Source organism: Temnothorax longispinosus, chromosome 8, assembly GCF_030848805.1.
Source record: "Temnothorax longispinosus isolate EJ_2023e chromosome 8, Tlon_JGU_v1, whole genome shotgun sequence".
Classification (NCBI taxonomy): domain Eukaryota; kingdom Metazoa; phylum Arthropoda; class Insecta; order Hymenoptera; family Formicidae; genus Temnothorax; species Temnothorax longispinosus.
In genome coordinates this window covers 14,420,376-14,438,048 of record NC_092365.1, presented here as the reverse complement: position 1 = coordinate 14,438,048, position 17,673 = coordinate 14,420,376, and the positions used below count along the sequence as shown (strand labels likewise).

Genomic DNA, 17,673 nt, shown 5'->3' with positions numbered 1-17,673 from the left:
TGTTCCAGTGAGCTCTCGCAACAATTTCGAGGAATCGTAGAAATGCCACTTGCGGCGTCTGAGCCGGCTTATACGGCTCCGGTGCGAGATACAGCGATGCCACGAGCAATTCAATCACAACTCCTGGTATGTGTGTGTCGTCCAAGAGCTGCGCCGATAACCATCGTTTCGCCAAACAGCAAGCGGGACCGAACGATGGTTGCTGAGAATGCAATCTAAAAGAACGAGAATGTCATATATACTGTATATATCTTTTTATTTATTGCACATGATTTATCTATTGTACGAACTATTATAGATATCTTATTTAATCCTCAATATCAATAAATTTTGTTAAACTTTTGGTATAATATATGAAATCTCAAAAAAGTATAATTTTTTCTCCACCATCTTATAGACTACTATTAAGTATAACGTCTTTTGTATCACGAAATCCAAGAGATATCTGCTGACGATTAAATTCGAGGGAAAAATTACCATTCGGCAAAAATATTTTCAAAAATAAAAGGTATGCTCCTTAACATTCTATAGAAATTGTCCTAACAAGGATTCATCAATTCTTACCCATGCAAAGCACTACTCAATTTCGGTAAATGAAACAATTTGTTTTCCAGTTCAATGGATTCCTCATTGTCTCTGTATTTAATTACTCCATTCTCCTTGACTTGTTTCATTAAAGCAATTTCCTTCTGGTGCGCCACTTTTAATCGAAAAACGAATCCGTTCTAATAAAAAAGAAAATTTCATATTACATCAAGAAGAGTGTGCTGTTATAAATGTAATACTACAGGATATTCCCATTTAAAATACAATTAATATTACAAATACGATACTATTACATTATACTGTTAAAATAATCCATCATATTAACCTGGTACACATCTACATAAGAAGGATTGGCCTGCACTGTCAGTTCATGTTGAGTCCTGAGGCATTCCGCGATTTGTATGTGAAACGCCGCCTTTGTCTTCCTAATGGCTTCCAGTTCCTCAGGCCATTTCCCGCTAGTCGATAACTGTAACGTCGCATCAAGCGCGTGAACATACATAGGGCATTTCGTGATGTTCTTTGAAAGGCTCAAACAATTTTTGTCCTCCTCGGTGACACCATCGGTCTTCCGATGGACAGTAGCAAGTGGCGGAAAGATTTCCGCGTATCGAAAAACCGGACTCGAACCCTGCACACCATTTATCGTCAAAGGCATATCCTTTAGTGACATCAAATTCTTTTCCAAAGTGTTAAAAGCTTGTAGAACCTTTAATGTAGCTTCTTCGCCAGTGCCGTATACGAAGTGCGTTATTTTGTACTAAATAAAAGTATATAATAATAAATTACGTGAAATTTAAAGAACATAACTTTAATTGAAGATGATTATGTTAAGTAGCAATTGTAAAATTACCTTGTGCAACTTTAGCAAATCTTCCATTTGATCCGCGACATATAAATAATGTTTTTTGAGGATATTAAACTTTGCTTTTAGCAGAAACACTATTATCTTCTTACATATTATTCTCTTGTCTGTGAGAGTTTTGCCTTTCGACCAAACCACAGCCTCACGAATGGTTCCGTCTTTAAATCTGCGTAATTCAGACTTATCGCCCCAAAAATTCCTAAAGTCAATTGCCTGCAAAATAAAATACGAAGTCTTATATCTTGTGACATGTAATATAATAATAAATACTTTAAATGACAATTATTATATATTCTTTATTTCATTATCGTATTGTTTAAGGCATTTTATTTCAATGAGTTGCTTACTTCTGGTAGATTAGCTTCAGGTCCTTTGTCCACGATGTCAAAACATGTTTCAGGATTCAATTCTAGTCCAATAACGAGCTTCTCAATACTATCTGGCATCACCTCAGTACATTCCCATTCCTTGCATATACTGGGTAATACGCATAATCGATTAATCCTATCTTTTAGACCTTTCTTCAGAACTTCGAAAAATAATTTAATCACCTGACTACGTTTGTCAGGCCCGTAATTCAGTTTGTCGTCCACGCTGGATTTATCATTCACAACTCTCTCTAAAACTGACTTATCCTGAAAACTACACACATAGGAATGATAAGTTATTAAAATGGATGTGGCGCTCTCAAGTACATATAAATTTTACATTAAATTCTCTTCTCATATAAATTACCATAAAATATGATCAAATGCTCTGTGAAATGGTACATTTCGCATAAAAAGTGCATGAAAGCTATCCACGTGTAGATTGTCCAAATGCTTCAGGCACGACGCCGCTTCTCTCTGTACCCACGAAAAGGTATCCTTCGACAGATTCGCCGCGAAATTGTGATAGCCGGTACTATCAAGAAAGACACAATCGTAATAATTGTGATAATGAGACACTTGTTTCTGATTATCTTTGTCTTCGCACATGGTAATTCCGTTCTCGCACCAATTTCCCTGTTCTACGTCAAATAATATCTACAATTAACATCTTGGATAATGTAAGAGAACAGCGTAATTTAACTAGCAACTTTTTCCAAGATACCTAGGCAAATCCAGACATTCCGTACAATCTGATAGCTGCTCATGAAAGTGTTGAGCTTTTTCTCGCGCAGCAAATAGATTACAAACATTGTGACAATGTGGCCGGTGAAGCCGTCGTATCCCTTGTTCAATTCGCGTTGGCGCAACCATATTTTCAGTAGGATTATACCGTCCCTCAAATTTGGATATGCTTTTATTACTTGCGCGACTTCGGAATTTGTCCTCGACATCACTAGGTCGCGCAATACCAGAGAATTGTAGTGCGAAGTGGGCGGTAAAGTTGCTGTAGGAAAAAAGACAATACAATATGAAAAATTTAAAACACTTCCATCGATCTATGTAAAGTATTATAAATCCATCATGTAACTCTTACTGTCTTCCATAGACTTCTTGTTGAAATACCATCCTGGCCTAACGCTATTTTTCTCCGGCAGAAATCTATTCAACTTGAAGCTGGTTTCCTGCGCGGATACGTGTATTACTACGTCCACCTTCTTGTTCAACCTTCCGCTGGGTCGAAGCTTCAAGGAAGGTGTTAGATTGTCGCCGATAAATCTCTTACTCTCGGCGATGTCGCTTCCTATAATCGACGCTACGAACGCCAGGTATATCGCTCTTTTTCTAAAATATACATAGTTCTGATAATCCTGCTTCCGGAATAAAGTAGCCGGCATCTCCACCATTACATCCACGGTAACGGTAGGACCGAGAATACATCCAAAATCGTAAGATCCAACCACGCTGACGTTGATCGGCTTCAAGAACTTGAAAACGCTCTTGGTTTCTTTTGGTATATGCGGCACAGGAATGCAAATGCCCAGTTCATGATCCAAATTATTATTTACAAGCTGAAATACATCAATATAATAAATCAAATATTATTTTATTGCCTTATATCATGCAGTTCAATTTACTAACCGGAACTTCTTCAGTCTCTTCGACAGATTCAATCGCTGCTTTCAACTTCCCAAACCAAATCTCAAATAACGCTTTATATTTATCTTTGAGCCTCACTTCGTTGAGAACCTCTTCGATTTGTAATCGGAACAGATTCGAGTGAAATAAATTCTCGGTTTCCCTAAGCTGACTGAGTTCTTCGACTGTTGGCTGCTTGTAAAGGCTGTTTTCAAATTTTTTCTTCTTCTTGGGCACTGCCTCCGTTAACTCGTCCGTGACTTTCTTTCTCTTCTTCTCTGAATTTACTGCGTGAGATTCAGTCTCGTGACTTTCCAGTTCTTCTACTTCTCCTTCTTCTTCATCTTCTACTGAGTCCGCATTGTCAGATTCAGGATCCTCATCATCGTTCGTGTCTTCCATCAGATCTGCATTATCAGATTCAGACTCCACTGGATCCTCATCGTCAACCTCTGAATTCACTGTACTTTCGTTGTCGGATTCAGAATTCATCGAATCTTCATCTTCAATGGCACATTCAGCCTCGTGCCTGTTGCTCTTTGCTTTGCTCGACTGAAATTATTCATCAAATGTCTTAATTCTTTCATTTCTTCCCATCCAAACATCATTACACATTAAGAAATAATATTTCAAAATATATCGGTATCTTAGAAGTAAAGAATTATATCTCATTTTTGTCGAAATGGAGTTAATACTTTTTCAACTATACCAGGAGCTTAAATTGTATAATGGTAAAGGGCAGTAAAGGGTCTTACGTCCATTATTACTAATTCCTAAGATACAATGTTTAATCAAAGTTGTACTGGAAATTTTCAAAGAAATAAGAAACTTGTTTTCTCAAAATTTATAATAATGAAGATTCTTTACTTCTAAAGCACAGATAAATAAATACACTAATATTCAAATTAACATAAATATCAATTATAAACAGTGTGTTCATAAATCATCACTTTAAATGACAGTTCAAATTGTAAACGTTATTACGTATTAAGGAACAATATGTCTAAATTAAAATATACACTAATATTTTAAATTTAGATTTAACAGAAAAATTTGTAATTGATGCAGAAATATAAAACAATTTGAGGTTATAGAGTAGGAAGTCCTACTCGATGCCTCGCCGAATAAATAAGATACAATAGAATTTAGTGTACCCTCGAAGGCCCCTTCATTTTCCTCGCGCTGATGCGTGACTTAAAAGGGTTTTAATTCTTATTCGAGCCTCACGTTGCAAAACACACGCCGGCTACCTCAACGCGTCACGCCACATGCTCACACAAGTCACACATGCTCGGTGCTCGCCATGCTTTCCCAGCACACGTGATCAAATTCACACGTCGCGACATCTCTCCCTTATTTCTCTCCCTAAAAGCCCGCGTTTCTTCGTCGGTACGGAGAACGCTCGACGAAGAAGCTTTTCAGATTACATCCGGATGAGAAATATTGAGAAATAAAATGCCTCGTATCGCGAATAAAGTATCTCGGAGAGATTGAGAGAGATGTAATTTATGATATCTATGAAAGAAGCATAACCAACGCTGGAACCAGGCATTTCAATTAGAACGCACTGTTCCGCGAAGTGATCGCAATGCAGGTTTCATCCCGCTTTTCCGGTAAAAGTCGTTGCATAACGGTCGATCGTTAATCGCGACCCCGTCATTTTGACGCCATCGTTTTTTTTCGCGCGGAACGAATTTAAGAAAAAACTTCAAAAAATAAATTTCTCGAGGGCGCGACTGTTATCGACGGATGCTGACCCGCGACCCTCCCCCCCCCCCCCATTCGGTCATGTCGGTGTCGACGGCGGTGTCAATGACAGCTGGGCCGCCGATGACGGCAATCAGCAATGTCGCCAGTCAATGGCGTACGCGCACAATAGGCGCACCTGTGTCGATGTGTCAGAGCCCAGACCTCTGCAGACCCCGGCCGTGTTGTATCTCGTTTTCGCGTGACGCCTCGAGCTCTGCGCCGATCCCGCGATGATGCGTCGCGCGTAGGAGTGGCCCCCGCGTATAAGCGAGTCGCGCCGATCTCCGGGGAGTCCGGAGGAACCGCGGCACTCTCGACGGGGAAACCGTATGCGTCGTGTTTGTCGTCGTTATTCGCGGATGTTTACGGCTGGCATGTTAAATGGCAATGAACATGGAAGTGGTGGAGGTGTCCGTGGTGGCGTCCGACGACGCTAGCTCGCCGGGGGCCCAGGGCGGCGGACCCGCGACCCTCGCGAGCGAGTCCTCGTCGTCGCCGTCGCCGTCGCCGCGCGCCGGCGACGACGCGACGGCCGAGGGACCGGAGGGACCCGTCGACGCGCGACCGACGACGAGCGACGGCGCCGCGACGGGGGAGGGACGCGAGGAGGAGGAGGATCCCGCGAGAAGCTCGCCGCAGCAGCCGGACGACGGTCCGCGCGTGCCGCAGACCCCGTTGGCTTTCACCATCGATTTCGGCAACAACAAGGAGGTGGACACGGCGAGGTATCAGAATCTATTCGAGAGGTACAACGCCAGGCACAGGCGGAACCTCTCCACGTCCAAGGTAATCGAGGATTCTGTTGTTTTTAACATATGTTTCACATAAGTAGATATATATTTGAAGGCGTTCAGTAAACGAACTGTTAGCGTATGCCAGCAGTGGCCAGCAATTTGCCAGCGATGGATTGAAGCAGAACGTTATAGCAGATTGACTTCGACTGCGTCCACGTTAAGCATGTTTTGTCAGCGGAGACCACGCTGTCGACGATCTCACAGCAGATTGCCAGCAGAAACCAAACGGAATCAATTTGTAATCATTTAGATGAATATTATATCGTTCAAATTGTTAAAATGATTCTGCTTGATTTCTACAGTCAATCTGTCATCGCGTTCTGCTAACAGATTCTGTTATATTTCTATTGGCATTCTGGCGACAAGCGAATTTGCAGCAGACTTGTTGCGAAATTTGTTTTTGACAGATTTGGCTATTTGGGCAGTAAGCTTGAACGTTACAAATGTCTTTTTATAATAAAATATAATTATTTCGTACAAATTGTTATTCTGTGTAATCTTGATGTGATATACGAACACAAAAACACATTAAATATTGCGGAGCTTTACATAAATTATATATTGTAATGATGTTTTTAGGTAGAAGTAAAATCAAAGAAAGCGGGCACTATACTGTCTCCAAACTTGGTGCAGAAGCAGAAAGTTCCTAGCACTCATTCGGAGGGTTATTTTAGCAGCGAGGATGATACAAAGCGAAAATCTGACCAATTATCAGAAAGACTTAAACAATTAGGTAAATAGATATCGCATTTTTGTTTCTCCTCTCATTTTTCTTTCTGAAGAATAATTCTGTTCAATATTTACAATTAATGTATTTTTAATTGTAAAAGGTCAAGGTTTATATTGCAATTATTACTTTAAAATAAAATGTATAAAAAAGAATTTGTACCATATAATACTTAAAGTTAATTGTAAAATTTATTATTAAATTTTTATATTGAGAATAGTCTGATAAAGGCATTCAGTTCCAATACAGGATTTTTTCTTTAAAGTGAATCCTGTATTGGAATTGAATGCCTGTGATGTATGAGTCATGGTGAAGTCATGTTCTTCAGGCTTCTTAATATTCCTTACAAGTGCCTTCTACCTATCCTGAATGATGTAGCCTGCTGACATATTAATGACTCTGGTGTCATAACCGTTCCCATGTTAGGAATTATGTGTGATTCCCCAGAAATTATGAAGAATATCGACAATTTTTCTATCGTCATTTTTGTAATAACTTTACTGTTTTTAAGATGATTTTTCAGAAGACATACATTGTCCCCAAATTACAAATACTATAGAAACCAAATTAAGAAGAATTGCATACATATTCATTTTTATAAATAAATTGTCATTTTGCTTGAATCTTATTCGATATTAATTATTAATTTGAACTGTTATATGGTTCTTTAGGTGTCAAGAATCCTTTAAGAGCGCATTCTAGCACAAAGAAGTCTACGAATGAGCATGTAGCTTCCTCTCATCAAAATAAGCAGTATTTAATGACAAGGTCCTGTGATGATGAATTACGTCACAGCAACAAGCTGACGTCTCAAGGCCTCTCTTTGGAACTGGAAACCAACGAAAACGTGTACTGGACATCCCAAAGATCCGCAACGATAAATGATTTAAGTCGCATTCAGATTAGCAATTACGACGATGACGAAAATGAGAAGCGATACACGAAGAACATCGAATATGTCGACGTTAATCACGAGTGCAAGGAAGTAAACAGTGTAGAGGATAACAAAGTGTCTAATATGAATTATCTCACTGATGAATTATCTCACGCTTTCAATATAAAGAGTACCGGTGAGAGAGAGAACAATTTGTCCGCCGATCAGAGAGAACAATTCGTCAGTTACGCGATGGATCTGAACGCGGACGATACAGCGGATACAAATCTAGATGCGTTCAACGTAAGTAACGTCGACGCTAATTCCGATGGTGCGGTGAGCGAGGCTGGAACGTACACGATTCATAAGGACTATACGGACGAGGAGAAAGCGAGAATGGATATCGACAAAGTTTTCAGCGTCGGTGTTCTAACTGAAGACGAGAGCAACGAGGCATACGTTCATAATTTTAAGGTAAATAACGTCTACAAGTGGTAACGCGCGCAGGTGTTTGAAATAATTTTATCTTACAGATGAGCATTTCGCGCGATAACAACGCATGGATATCGGAATGGGCTACTCAAGTAGCGGAGCATAACTCTCTCCCTCCGATAATAGGCGGCTCGACAGGTCGTACGCCGCCTCTGAGTCCCACTAAGATACCATCTCCAATTCACACTAGATCTCAACGAGCGACACGTAGTCGTTATGTATGTATCGCGCATTTTCAAGTATATAAAAATGATAAAGATATCTATGGAATAGCTATAAAATCTATAAACAATAACAAAATTTCTATAAAATAGCAAATTTTCTATATTATACGTAGTGTCTCCCGATAATTATAAAAATCCGACATCTTTATTACATCAATGTTTTTGTTTTTATTGTCTTGTGGTTTTTCGTTTTTTTTTCCTTTAAACATTTTTATTTTTTTGCTCGCAGGAACAGTCGCCCGACAACAATCTGGACACGGACTCGTATGTACGAATAAAAGAAAGGCTCGGTTTAGTTTCAAGTCAGCATCAAATTATAGACTCCGGCGGGGAATCCGATGAAGACACCAGCAACAGTTACAACACGCCGCCTAACAGCTCACAACGTACACCTGTACATAGTACCGTAGTTAGACGCGGCAGCTTGTCCGAGTCGTTGTTTCGGCGAGCGAACAGCAACGAAAATAGGCGAAGCGTCCGAAAATACTTAAGTTCAGCCAAATCGAAGACTACTGATACTAATGTAGAATTACTGAAGAGCCCGTCCCAGGTCTTGTCGCCTCTCCATTTTGAGAGAAGAAGTAGCTCTCTAGATAGGTAAATGATCCATTTCACATTATATTCCGATAAATTAATCTGTTAACAACAAAGATAATTTGCATTAATTAACATCGTACGTAACAGTTTTTACGAGTGGCAAAATATAGAATTTTGTAACGTAGTACATAGATTATTATTGGGTTCTTTTACACTTTATAAGAAACCTATTTTTCTGTAATGCAGGAAAGAATATGCTTCTGATACAACGGAATCTAATACGTCCAGAAGAAATAGCGCGAAGTATAAGGAAGACTTAAAACATACGAATAGTCCCATTTTAAGCCGTCTCAGACCACCCACACCAAAATTGACTAACAGCCCAATTGTGAGCCGTAAAGCTACCGCAACAAAGATTCTCAGTTCTCCTTTGTTAGAAAGACCTAAGCACTTGGCGAAACCGTCACAAGCGAAAAATATAGGATATTTTACATGCGTCGAAAATAGGTACATATTTTTCATGTTTATTATGTTATATATAACTTTAAAACGTCACGCTTCAACATTTAATCTCAAAGTGATTGATATGTCTTACATATGTTGATTCTTTTCTAGCCCGTATATGCTGAGAAAATCCAACAGCACCACGAACTATCATGAAGGAACTAGTTATTTTGATAAGGATATGCCTCTTAAAGCGCCTAACGTGCTACGAAACAGTCCAGAACTTCACCGGCATCTCAATATACAAAGATCGTCAAGTAACGCGAGCATTAGGAACATGAAGTCGCAGAATCTCGTGTCGCGTCGCAGCAGCTTCAACAGTAGCGACATTGACAGAATATCGTCGAGAGGAAAGTATGCCTCTGTTGTTGCCTCCGATAGTAGTAGCGAAACTGGTGAACAACACAGAAAATCTCCTCTGACGCCAATCTCATCTGGAATCAAGCTGAATAGGGCTTTCAGCATAAGAAGAGCAAGGTATCTTACGTAAAGTATAAGAATTTTGGGAATTTGCTTCAATTTCTATAGAAAATTAAGAATGGAATGTATTACAGATTAAATTGCGAATCCGATACAACGCCGAATACAACTCCTGAGGAAAGGCGTAGAAGAGCGCAGTCCGAAGTTAAGACTGTAGCACCTGTGAACAAGCAACAAAGTTATCATCGTATTCGCACAAACAGTGTTGGAGCGCACAGCAAGGAATCATCGAAGAAACCGGAGACAACGAAATTCAGAGCGCCGTCTATATCTAGGACCGATACTGGGAGATTTAGTATGAGAGCCCCGAAGCCGACTCACGTAAGTGTCACGTCTATGCAAAGGATTATTTTATTTGTAGAATATTTTAAATATAGGTTTTTTGTTCCTTTTTTTTCTTAAGCATCCTCCCGGTAGTCAGAAAACTAATCAGAAGCCAAGTAAAGATCACAAAAAATCTGGTAGAAGTAATTCCTCTCTTACGTCCAAGGAAGTGGAGTTTCAGAATTGGAAGAGGCGGAAAAGTTACGATCCGATGAAAGCAGCGGCCGAAGGGAGAAAGAAATTAATAGACAGTACAAAGAAACATCACAGTACCGAGGACGGTTCTGGCAAGTGAGTATACAGAAACATATGGAGCATTTACGCGGGTAATAAACATAATTCAGTTTTCGAAAAGTGTGATGTGTATTCCAGCCATGACAATTCCGTGCTGAGATCTGCAAGTTTTCACGGTACGGGAGGTGCTCTCTCATTAGCCAACGATTGGTCGGATAATGAATTAAATTACTGTTACGAGGACAACCAAGTACCACCACCTAGTAGTCCGCAGCTGGTACGTTTTGAGATATGCGTGGATTATAATTGACCCATTAGTTATATTAATTGACGAATTTAACTACTCTTAGCTAATCTTAATAAACTATAAATTATAATTGTGTACCAAATACTTTATAAAATCTGTAATTGATTAGGAGAGCGACAGTGATTTAGAAACTTCGTCTTATCTGCAAACAACTCAGAATGTCGTATCCGCAATGTCCGCTCGCATGACGGGATACCGTCCTCCACTCGTTTCCGACAACGAGAGCGACGAAGACACGAGTCACAGCCTGCATCAGAATATATCGAAAGGATTACGCCATCCGAGCGATACGGAGAGCAGTGACGAGCAGCATCCTATACCACACTCTCCTGTCTCCAGTAGTAAATACAACAAAGAATTCAGGTGCCTACTCTTTTTACTCTTTTTCTTTTTTTTTTTTACATTTTGATAATATTTCTCTTACATATCCAACTGTTTCTCCTTTTTAGTTTGCGTAAGGCAAAATTGGATCTACAACGAACAAAACCCGTGTCTTCCAACGTGAACAAAGCTGCTTACAGCAAATCTGAGTCGCTTTCCAGTATCAATAGAACTGATACTGGACGACCTAGCGCGCGAGTTAATAGAGGTTTGAGCATGGTAAGTGTAATGTGTCTTCTTATTTTTAATATATAGTAAGATTTATCATGTAACATAAATATATGTATGAATGTAGGGGCCTAAAAGCAAACCAAAGGAACCGAAAAAGCCCTCGGCGCCAAATGTACGCGAAGTCGAGATGCAAAATTGGAAACGTCGCAAGAGCTATGATCCCATGAAAGCTGCTATGGAAGGACGGAGAAAAGCCGGCCTGGCGAAGAAAAATGCAACTTTGTCACCGAGGTAAGAGTCGTTGATTCAACTTTTCATAAAGGAAGAAGTGATGTACGAAGAATTTTTCTAGACAACGCAAAAATCCAGATGTCTATGTCTCTTGGTCTTTTGCATTGTCTAGGATACATTATTGCTCAACTAATTGAGAAGACAATCATTTTACTTTACTTGTTATATTTTGTTGTTAGGACCGATAGCGATCGATAAAAAAATATTGTGGAAAAACAAGCAAGTGGTATGGTACAAACTCATTTGAACATTTTGCATAGATTCTCTCATTTTATATAGATTCTGTCAAGAGGTACATTTAATAGATGTTTTTCACTTTTCAAAGATATAAAACACTTTTACTGACGAATGCTTGGTTTTTTTATTGCACTAACTCAGAGCTCCTACCAGATTAAGATTTTAAAAATAATAGAAGAGATATACTGTACCTGTGTTCTGCATTAGTTTATCTATTTTAGTGATATGCTTTTGCACTTTGTTTATTACCCATCTAATCTCTTACCATTTATAGTTGTAGCAAACGATCAAAAAACCCCATCTTATTTCTATGGAGAAAAATATAGTGCTATAATTAATTCTAAATACAGAAGTCTAATCATTTTATTTGTCTAATATTGAGATTGCGTTTAATTTTATCAGATAGTCCAATTTTAGCAATAATATGATATGTAAATATGCGTTTACAAAGTTTGCCCTTTGATAAAGAAGGGCGTAAACGAAATGAAAGATTTGTTTCTTTATCTGTTTATAATTCAACTGCATTCTACTTATACTTTTATCTGATTTTAGCCACGTAGCAAGATCGCAGAGCTTTCACGGATCAGTAGGATTAGCAATCAGCGATTGGAGCGACGAGGAACCGGTCATATCCGCAGATGAAGGCCCACTTTACTAAAATTGTCTCAAAGTTAGTGGGAAACACGAAAACGAGCACATATGTGAAAATAAGATAAAACCAATTACAAAAATTCTTATTATATATAAAAAGTGCAAGAATAAGCGAATTTTACAGGATGTTATAGGAAAATTAAGCACTCCTATATCTATATAAATCTATTGAAAAGGATTGTAGCGAGCCAAATAATTAACTGGAGAAGTCTTTTCTATATTATAAATTTGTGGGCTATCGACTTATTCGATTGCTAAATCCTGAGTTACAAAAAATGCGCTTCCTGAAAGTGATACTTAAAAATTATATGCCGAAATTTACGATATTAGTATTGAAACGTCCAATTGTTTGTAATTAAGTTGTACGAGATACTCTTTCTTCTCAAATTATTTCGTACTTTTTATTACAATGTAAAATGAAAAATATTGCCTAAATATAGGGATGAATATATTTAATGTGTACAATAATATTAAAAAGAAAAAGAAGATTAATAAAGGAGACTCAAGATGTTTTAATTAACAAGCGAGAATATAATAATACGGTATTCAAATTATAATAAGGAGTGCTAAATAGAGAAATATATGTGTGTCATTGGTTTAATTATGATTGGACCAATCGTGTAGCGTTTATGTACAAATATTTTTATCTATAAAACGTATTTTGTTACGCATTGGTGCAGGCGATTCGTCTAATTATATTTACTTGAATATTTTATAAAGTGTATTTTTTTTATTTAAAACGAAAAGAGCAGAAAACTTTATGTATATATTCGTGTATCATTCTTTATCATATTACGGTTGATCAAATTATGTAAGTTACGTTGCTTGTAATAGCGAATACAATCTCAAATTGGGTACTCGCGATTTCTTTCTGCTAATGCAATTATCGACACAGAAAGAATGTTGTGCTAAAGCTCTCTTCCAAAGCGCGCAATGAATTGTAGTAAATATTTTTCCTGTACGATAATTTAATGTGATCATGAAAGGCTTTACGATGATCTTAATCATTAAGGTGTATATATCACTATCGAGCGATTTAATTGTACATTCTTTCTCTCGATTTTTACGTAAGAACTAACCGGTATGTCTGTCAATTTGGTTCGGAGAAGTTGAATTGTCTCTGTAACGTACTCGACCAGATAATATAAAATAACACGGACATAACATAAGACATATTTTATACTTGTTCAAAGGATTGTATCACTTGTTCATCATATGCCTGTTGTTCTAATATAAATTCGATGAAAATTTTATCTGAATTTCCTGGAGAATTTCGTGAAATTTATACAAGTTCGTTGTGCATATCGCAATCATGATAAAGAGTTATATTAATGTTCCCTTTATTGCGTAATTCTTAGATTGTTCCATTTTAAAGCAATTTCTTTGCATTTTCTTTAATATCTTAGCGTAAAAAAAATAAAAATTTAAATTAAGTAATTTATATTTTTTTTATCGCGATACAATTTACAATTCATTGATTTGCGATACACTTTCATTGTGGGATTATGCAATAAAGGTCACAGAAGAATGTGATACTACGACAGGATTATAAAGTTATTATGTATAAGTTAAATATGATAGTAATTTGAATTTCTTTGTTAGAAATTAATAGATAAATGTATGATAGTTTCCTAATTAAGTTTCCATTACATGTTCGGTTCTAAAAATGTTTAATTCTGTAGTGCTATGCAGAATCTGTTAATAATATTGCAAATATTATAAAAATATGTTGTGCTATCATTAAAATTTAAATTTACTTTTAATTATTCGATTATTATTCATAAAAAATATTATTTAAAATAATATCTTTTCAAAATGCACTCTTAAATTTACAGAACTGACACTCGATAGAAAGAATCTATTACATTTTATGCAGTAACATGCCATGTTGGAAGTTACAATTAGTTCTTCGTTTCTTTTTTTACAAATTTATGCGTATAATTAAAATATCTCACGAACGTACAAACTTCTCATAATGTTCTTAAACACATTCATTTTTTATTCTTTCTTTAAAAAAAAAATGGGCTTCCAATGTGCACACACAAACACGAATCACTATATATTTTCAAGATAGATACATCAAAATACATCAAGATATATTGCATCATTTTTATTTTGCATCTGGAAATATGAGGGTCATTAAAATAAAAAGAGAATGTAATTTCATTGTTCTCGCGCAACAAAAAGAAATCTCAATTATTTCTGAATACACTTGCCGCAGATCCTCACCTTTCTAGATCGATTTAGCGAGCAATAATTTGTAAACTTGTAAGCGTTGTTATTTTGTCAAGGAATCTTTTAAGTGACCGATTATCAACGAATCTTAGTTTTTCTTTTATCATTAATGATATTGTATCTCAAAATGTCGTCTTATTAATATGATCTGAATCGTTTATTTCTATGCTATGTACACACAATTGCTGTTATTCGCATAATAGCGTACAAAATGTGTTTCGCATCCTGTTTTGTCACAGAAAGAAGCGCGTGCATATATATGTAATAACAATGGGATATATTTTTGTATATTCAGAGCCTACAGCCGTAAGCGCGTTAAGTTCCAATTCTACAGTTAATTAACTTTTATTAGAATATGTACACAGTTCTTTTGCAGAATGTTTATTACACGATAGCGAAATATAGCATCCGTATCTTAGGAGCGTGTCAATCGATCGTATGTATCGTAATAATATATAAGTGTAAATCGCAAAGCAGCCGTTTGTTCCTTTATTTGGGAAAAGAGCGTTGTGTTAAAAAAAGAAAAAAATCTGCAAAATATTGTCAAGTGTTCGTCAAGTCGCCTGCCGACCAAATCAATTTATCAGGAACTGGAACCTCATTTTATTTTAATTCCTTTTACCTTCTATTCGTATATAAGCGTGTGGTATCCGCGTTTAAAACTTGTACAACGATCATTTACAAAGACTGAGACTGAATTGCAGCAACAATTCACTCACTCCCGACTTTTTTTCAGATCATACTGTTGTTCATCGTGCGGATGAAAGAAAGGAAATAAAGTCGGAATCTTTGGACTTGTGCAATATTGAGAATAAAAAGTTGTCAAAAGTATAATGTTTCTTTATTCGCGTTTGACTGTTACTTAATTCGCGTTTTATTTTAGTTTTAGTAGCTCGATCTCTTCATCACAACATATTCATCACAATTCTCATTCTTCTCCACATATTAATATTCATAAACGTTAACAAATATCAAAATGTTAAAAGAGAAATCTTCATGCTCTGTCCAGCGAATAACGCACATACATAAAACATATATTAATTTTGCTATAATATAAAGAGTAACTTTATTAATACTTTAATAAGCAAATAGCTTTTTTTTAATAACAAAGTAAATTTACTTATCGCAAGAAAAACTTAAGAAATAATGTGATGCATTTGTACAAGATAATAATTCAATTGTGCCATATATAATAAAGAGTAATATGTTATTAATACTTTAATAAGCAAAAATAACTTTATCAATAAATAAATAAATAATAAGTAAGAAAACTTTGATCAATAGTAGAAAAAATAACAAAGAATCCATAAATATGCATTTTTTATGTTAGATTTTCATTATTTTTCTATCCATGGCTATATACAGCTTTGAGCAAGTCTCGAAACGTGACTCATCCTTGTCATTGGCCGCGTTCAGCAGATACAACTGTTGAGTTCGTCTTATCAACACTCTGCGTTGATTGGTTGGTTCTAAAAGTAAGAGCCAATCACGTTCGACTGCTACTCAGCGGCTTGGTCTGCCGAACGCGCCAATTCGGTGCCACAGTCACATGTGGCCACATGATCACACACATGATGGAGAAACGTGATTGATCATCAGTCTTGTTGACAACGCTGCCTTGTTCTAGTGAGTAAAATGCCACGCGTTTCTTTAAATTACTCAAAATCATGTATCTAAATCATCAATATGTGTATCAATAAACGCATATAATACGAAAGATTTTTCATGAAATACTGAGAATCCGTACGAGTTCTTTTTCAATGTACCACCGGTCGACGTTATAGGTTATCTCGCTTTAGAGTACGCATGTATATTTTCTGAGATATATCTACAAATCACTTGGACCTGAGTAACAGGGTGTTTTTTAACTTGTGTTTACGTTTGCAGGTTTTATCTTATCGCGCATTATTGAAAATCATGGACAACGATCTCGCCGAGGCAATCATAACGCAGGCTACAGATCCAAAAGTGGCATTTATGGCCGCGGTTGTCTTCGGGTATTGTTTGTACAAACTCATGACCATGGCAAACAGAAGGAGCCCTCAATCCTTCACGGAGGACTCCGACGAAACGGATGACGATGGCGTGGTAAAGAAACCACATATAACTTGTCTTCGAATCTCTCTCTCTCTCTGAAACTTTTATGTAATTTTTATCTTATAATCCATTAAGCGTTTTAATTGTTACAATTGTTTTCTGTTTACCTAGGCATACACAGACAAGTATGACAATTACAAGTTGATTCTGGTAATTAGAACGGATTTGAAAATGGGAAAGGGAAAAGTGGCGGCTCAGTGCTCTCATGCCGCTGTCGCAGCGTACAAAGCTGCCAGGAAACATCCGAAAATTCTGAGAGGGTGGGAGGAGTCTGGCCAGGCCAAAATCACCCTTAAGGTACTGTTATTTCAAGCGATTCTGAATACTGGTAGTGTTGACAAAGGAAATATACTCTTGTAAAATATATAACGAATTCGATATATTCGTATCAGTCCAATATATTAAATATTCCTTGTAAACATGAACCAGATCGTGAGGTTTCGATCAAAAGAGACCATTCGCTCGACATTTAATAAATATATTTAACTATACACAGTTAAAATAAATATCTTTTTTCACACGCACGCACGTACAAGGTGATGAAGGAAGGATATATTGACTTCCAGGTTGACAGCGAGGCTGCTCTGACGGAGATAGCGAAGCAAGCTAAGGCTGCGGGTCTCTTATCGAACGTAGTACAGGATGCGGGACACACGCAAATACCAGCGGGAAGCAAGACGGTATGCGCGGTCGGACCGGGCCCGGCGAAATTGATAGATCAAGTAACCGGTCATTTAAAGTTATTTTAACTGCTTATCAAATAAAGCCCGAGCCTTTTGATACACCCTCGATTTTTATATTTTATTCCTAACACCCCTAAAATATCTCGTATCTGCTATTTTAATTATATCAGTCTGTTGGCGAAATTTATTCAGTTATATGCAGAGAAATCAAGAAATCGTAACGCAGCAGAAGTTGACGTTAATATCGCGAATTTTTAGTATCCA

The 17,673-nt window shown here is 37.1% G+C and overlaps 3 protein-coding genes across 7 annotated transcripts; 2 read left to right on the top strand and 1 right to left on the bottom strand.

Moving 5' to 3' along the window:
- Position 1: 1 nt before the first annotated feature.
- Mat89ba (nucleolar protein 6 Mat89Ba) lies at positions 2–4,731 on the bottom strand (the record flags this gene model as incomplete). Its single annotated transcript, XM_071786955.1, has 10 exons — positions 4,572–4,731; positions 3,421–3,969; positions 2,876–3,350; positions 2,504–2,785; positions 2,147–2,420; positions 1,759–2,053; positions 1,400–1,624; positions 872–1,306; positions 565–725; positions 2–215 (listed from the first exon to the last, which is right to left on the bottom strand). Coding segments are annotated over exons 1-10 (2,928 nt in total), but the record flags the coding sequence as incomplete, so codon positions are not given.
- A 472-nt stretch (positions 4,732–5,203) lies between these two features.
- Positions 5,204–15,463, top strand: LOC139818063 (uncharacterized). 3 transcript variants are annotated; one of them, XM_071786482.1, is made up of 15 exons: positions 5,204–5,952; positions 6,540–6,693; positions 7,359–8,035; positions 8,095–8,271; positions 8,507–8,874; positions 9,061–9,321; positions 9,430–9,795; positions 9,873–10,119; positions 10,202–10,413; positions 10,495–10,633; positions 10,773–11,026; positions 11,113–11,263; positions 11,340–11,506; positions 11,686–11,732; positions 12,296–15,463. In XM_071786482.1, exons 1-14 carry the CDS (start codon positions 5,548–5,550, stop codon positions 11,702–11,704), a joined length of 3,597 nt encoding a protein of 1,198 aa, XP_071642583.1. In that variant the 5' UTR covers positions 5,204–5,547; the 3' UTR covers positions 11,705–11,732; positions 12,296–15,463. The 3 variants fall into 3 exon arrangements, with proteins under 3 accessions (XP_071642583.1, XP_071642584.1, XP_071642582.1); XM_071786483.1 differs by lacking the exon at positions 11,686–11,732 and having other exon boundaries at positions 10,289–10,413; XM_071786481.1 differs by lacking the exon at positions 11,686–11,732 and having other exon boundaries at positions 5,205–5,952.
- Positions 15,464–16,163: 700 nt separating this feature from the next.
- On the top strand, positions 16,164–17,510 carry LOC139818068 (peptidyl-tRNA hydrolase 2, mitochondrial). Of its 3 annotated transcripts, none has more exons than XM_071786493.1 (4): positions 16,164–16,255; positions 16,517–16,717; positions 16,838–17,023; positions 17,293–17,510. In XM_071786493.1, the coding sequence occupies exons 2-4, from the start codon at positions 16,547–16,549 to the stop codon at positions 17,473–17,475; spliced, it is 540 nt and encodes a 179-aa protein (XP_071642594.1). In that variant the 5' UTR covers positions 16,164–16,255; positions 16,517–16,546; the 3' UTR covers positions 17,476–17,510. The 3 variants fall into 3 exon arrangements, with proteins under 3 accessions (XP_071642594.1, XP_071642595.1, XP_071642596.1); XM_071786494.1 differs by lacking the exon at positions 16,164–16,255 and adding an exon at positions 16,262–16,429; XM_071786495.1 differs by lacking the exon at positions 16,164–16,255 and adding an exon at positions 16,262–16,437.
- Positions 17,511–17,673: the final 163 nt, after the last annotated feature.

Excerpts from the sequence above, each read along its gene's own strand:
- LOC139818063 (XM_071786481.1), top strand. The coding sequence starts at position 5,548 with ATGGCAATGAACATGGAAGTGGTGGAGGTGTCCGTGGTGGCGTCCGAC. Across the intron at positions 9,322-9,429 it reads TTTACATGCGTCGAAAATAG|CCCGTATATGCTGAGAAAAT; the intron begins GTACATATTTTT and ends ATTCTTTTCTAG. Across the intron at positions 10,414-10,494 it reads ACCGAGGACGGTTCTGGCAA|CCATGACAATTCCGTGCTGA; the intron begins GTGAGTATACAG and ends TGTGTATTCCAG.
- LOC139818068 (XM_071786493.1), top strand. The coding sequence starts at position 16,547 with ATGGACAACGATCTCGCCGAGGCAATCATAACGCAGGCTACAGATCCA. Across the intron at positions 16,718-16,837 it reads AAACGGATGACGATGGCGTG|GCATACACAGACAAGTATGA; the intron begins GTAAAGAAACCA and ends CTGTTTACCTAG. Across the intron at positions 17,024-17,292 it reads AGGCCAAAATCACCCTTAAG|GTTGACAGCGAGGCTGCTCT; the intron begins GTACTGTTATTT and ends ATTGACTTCCAG.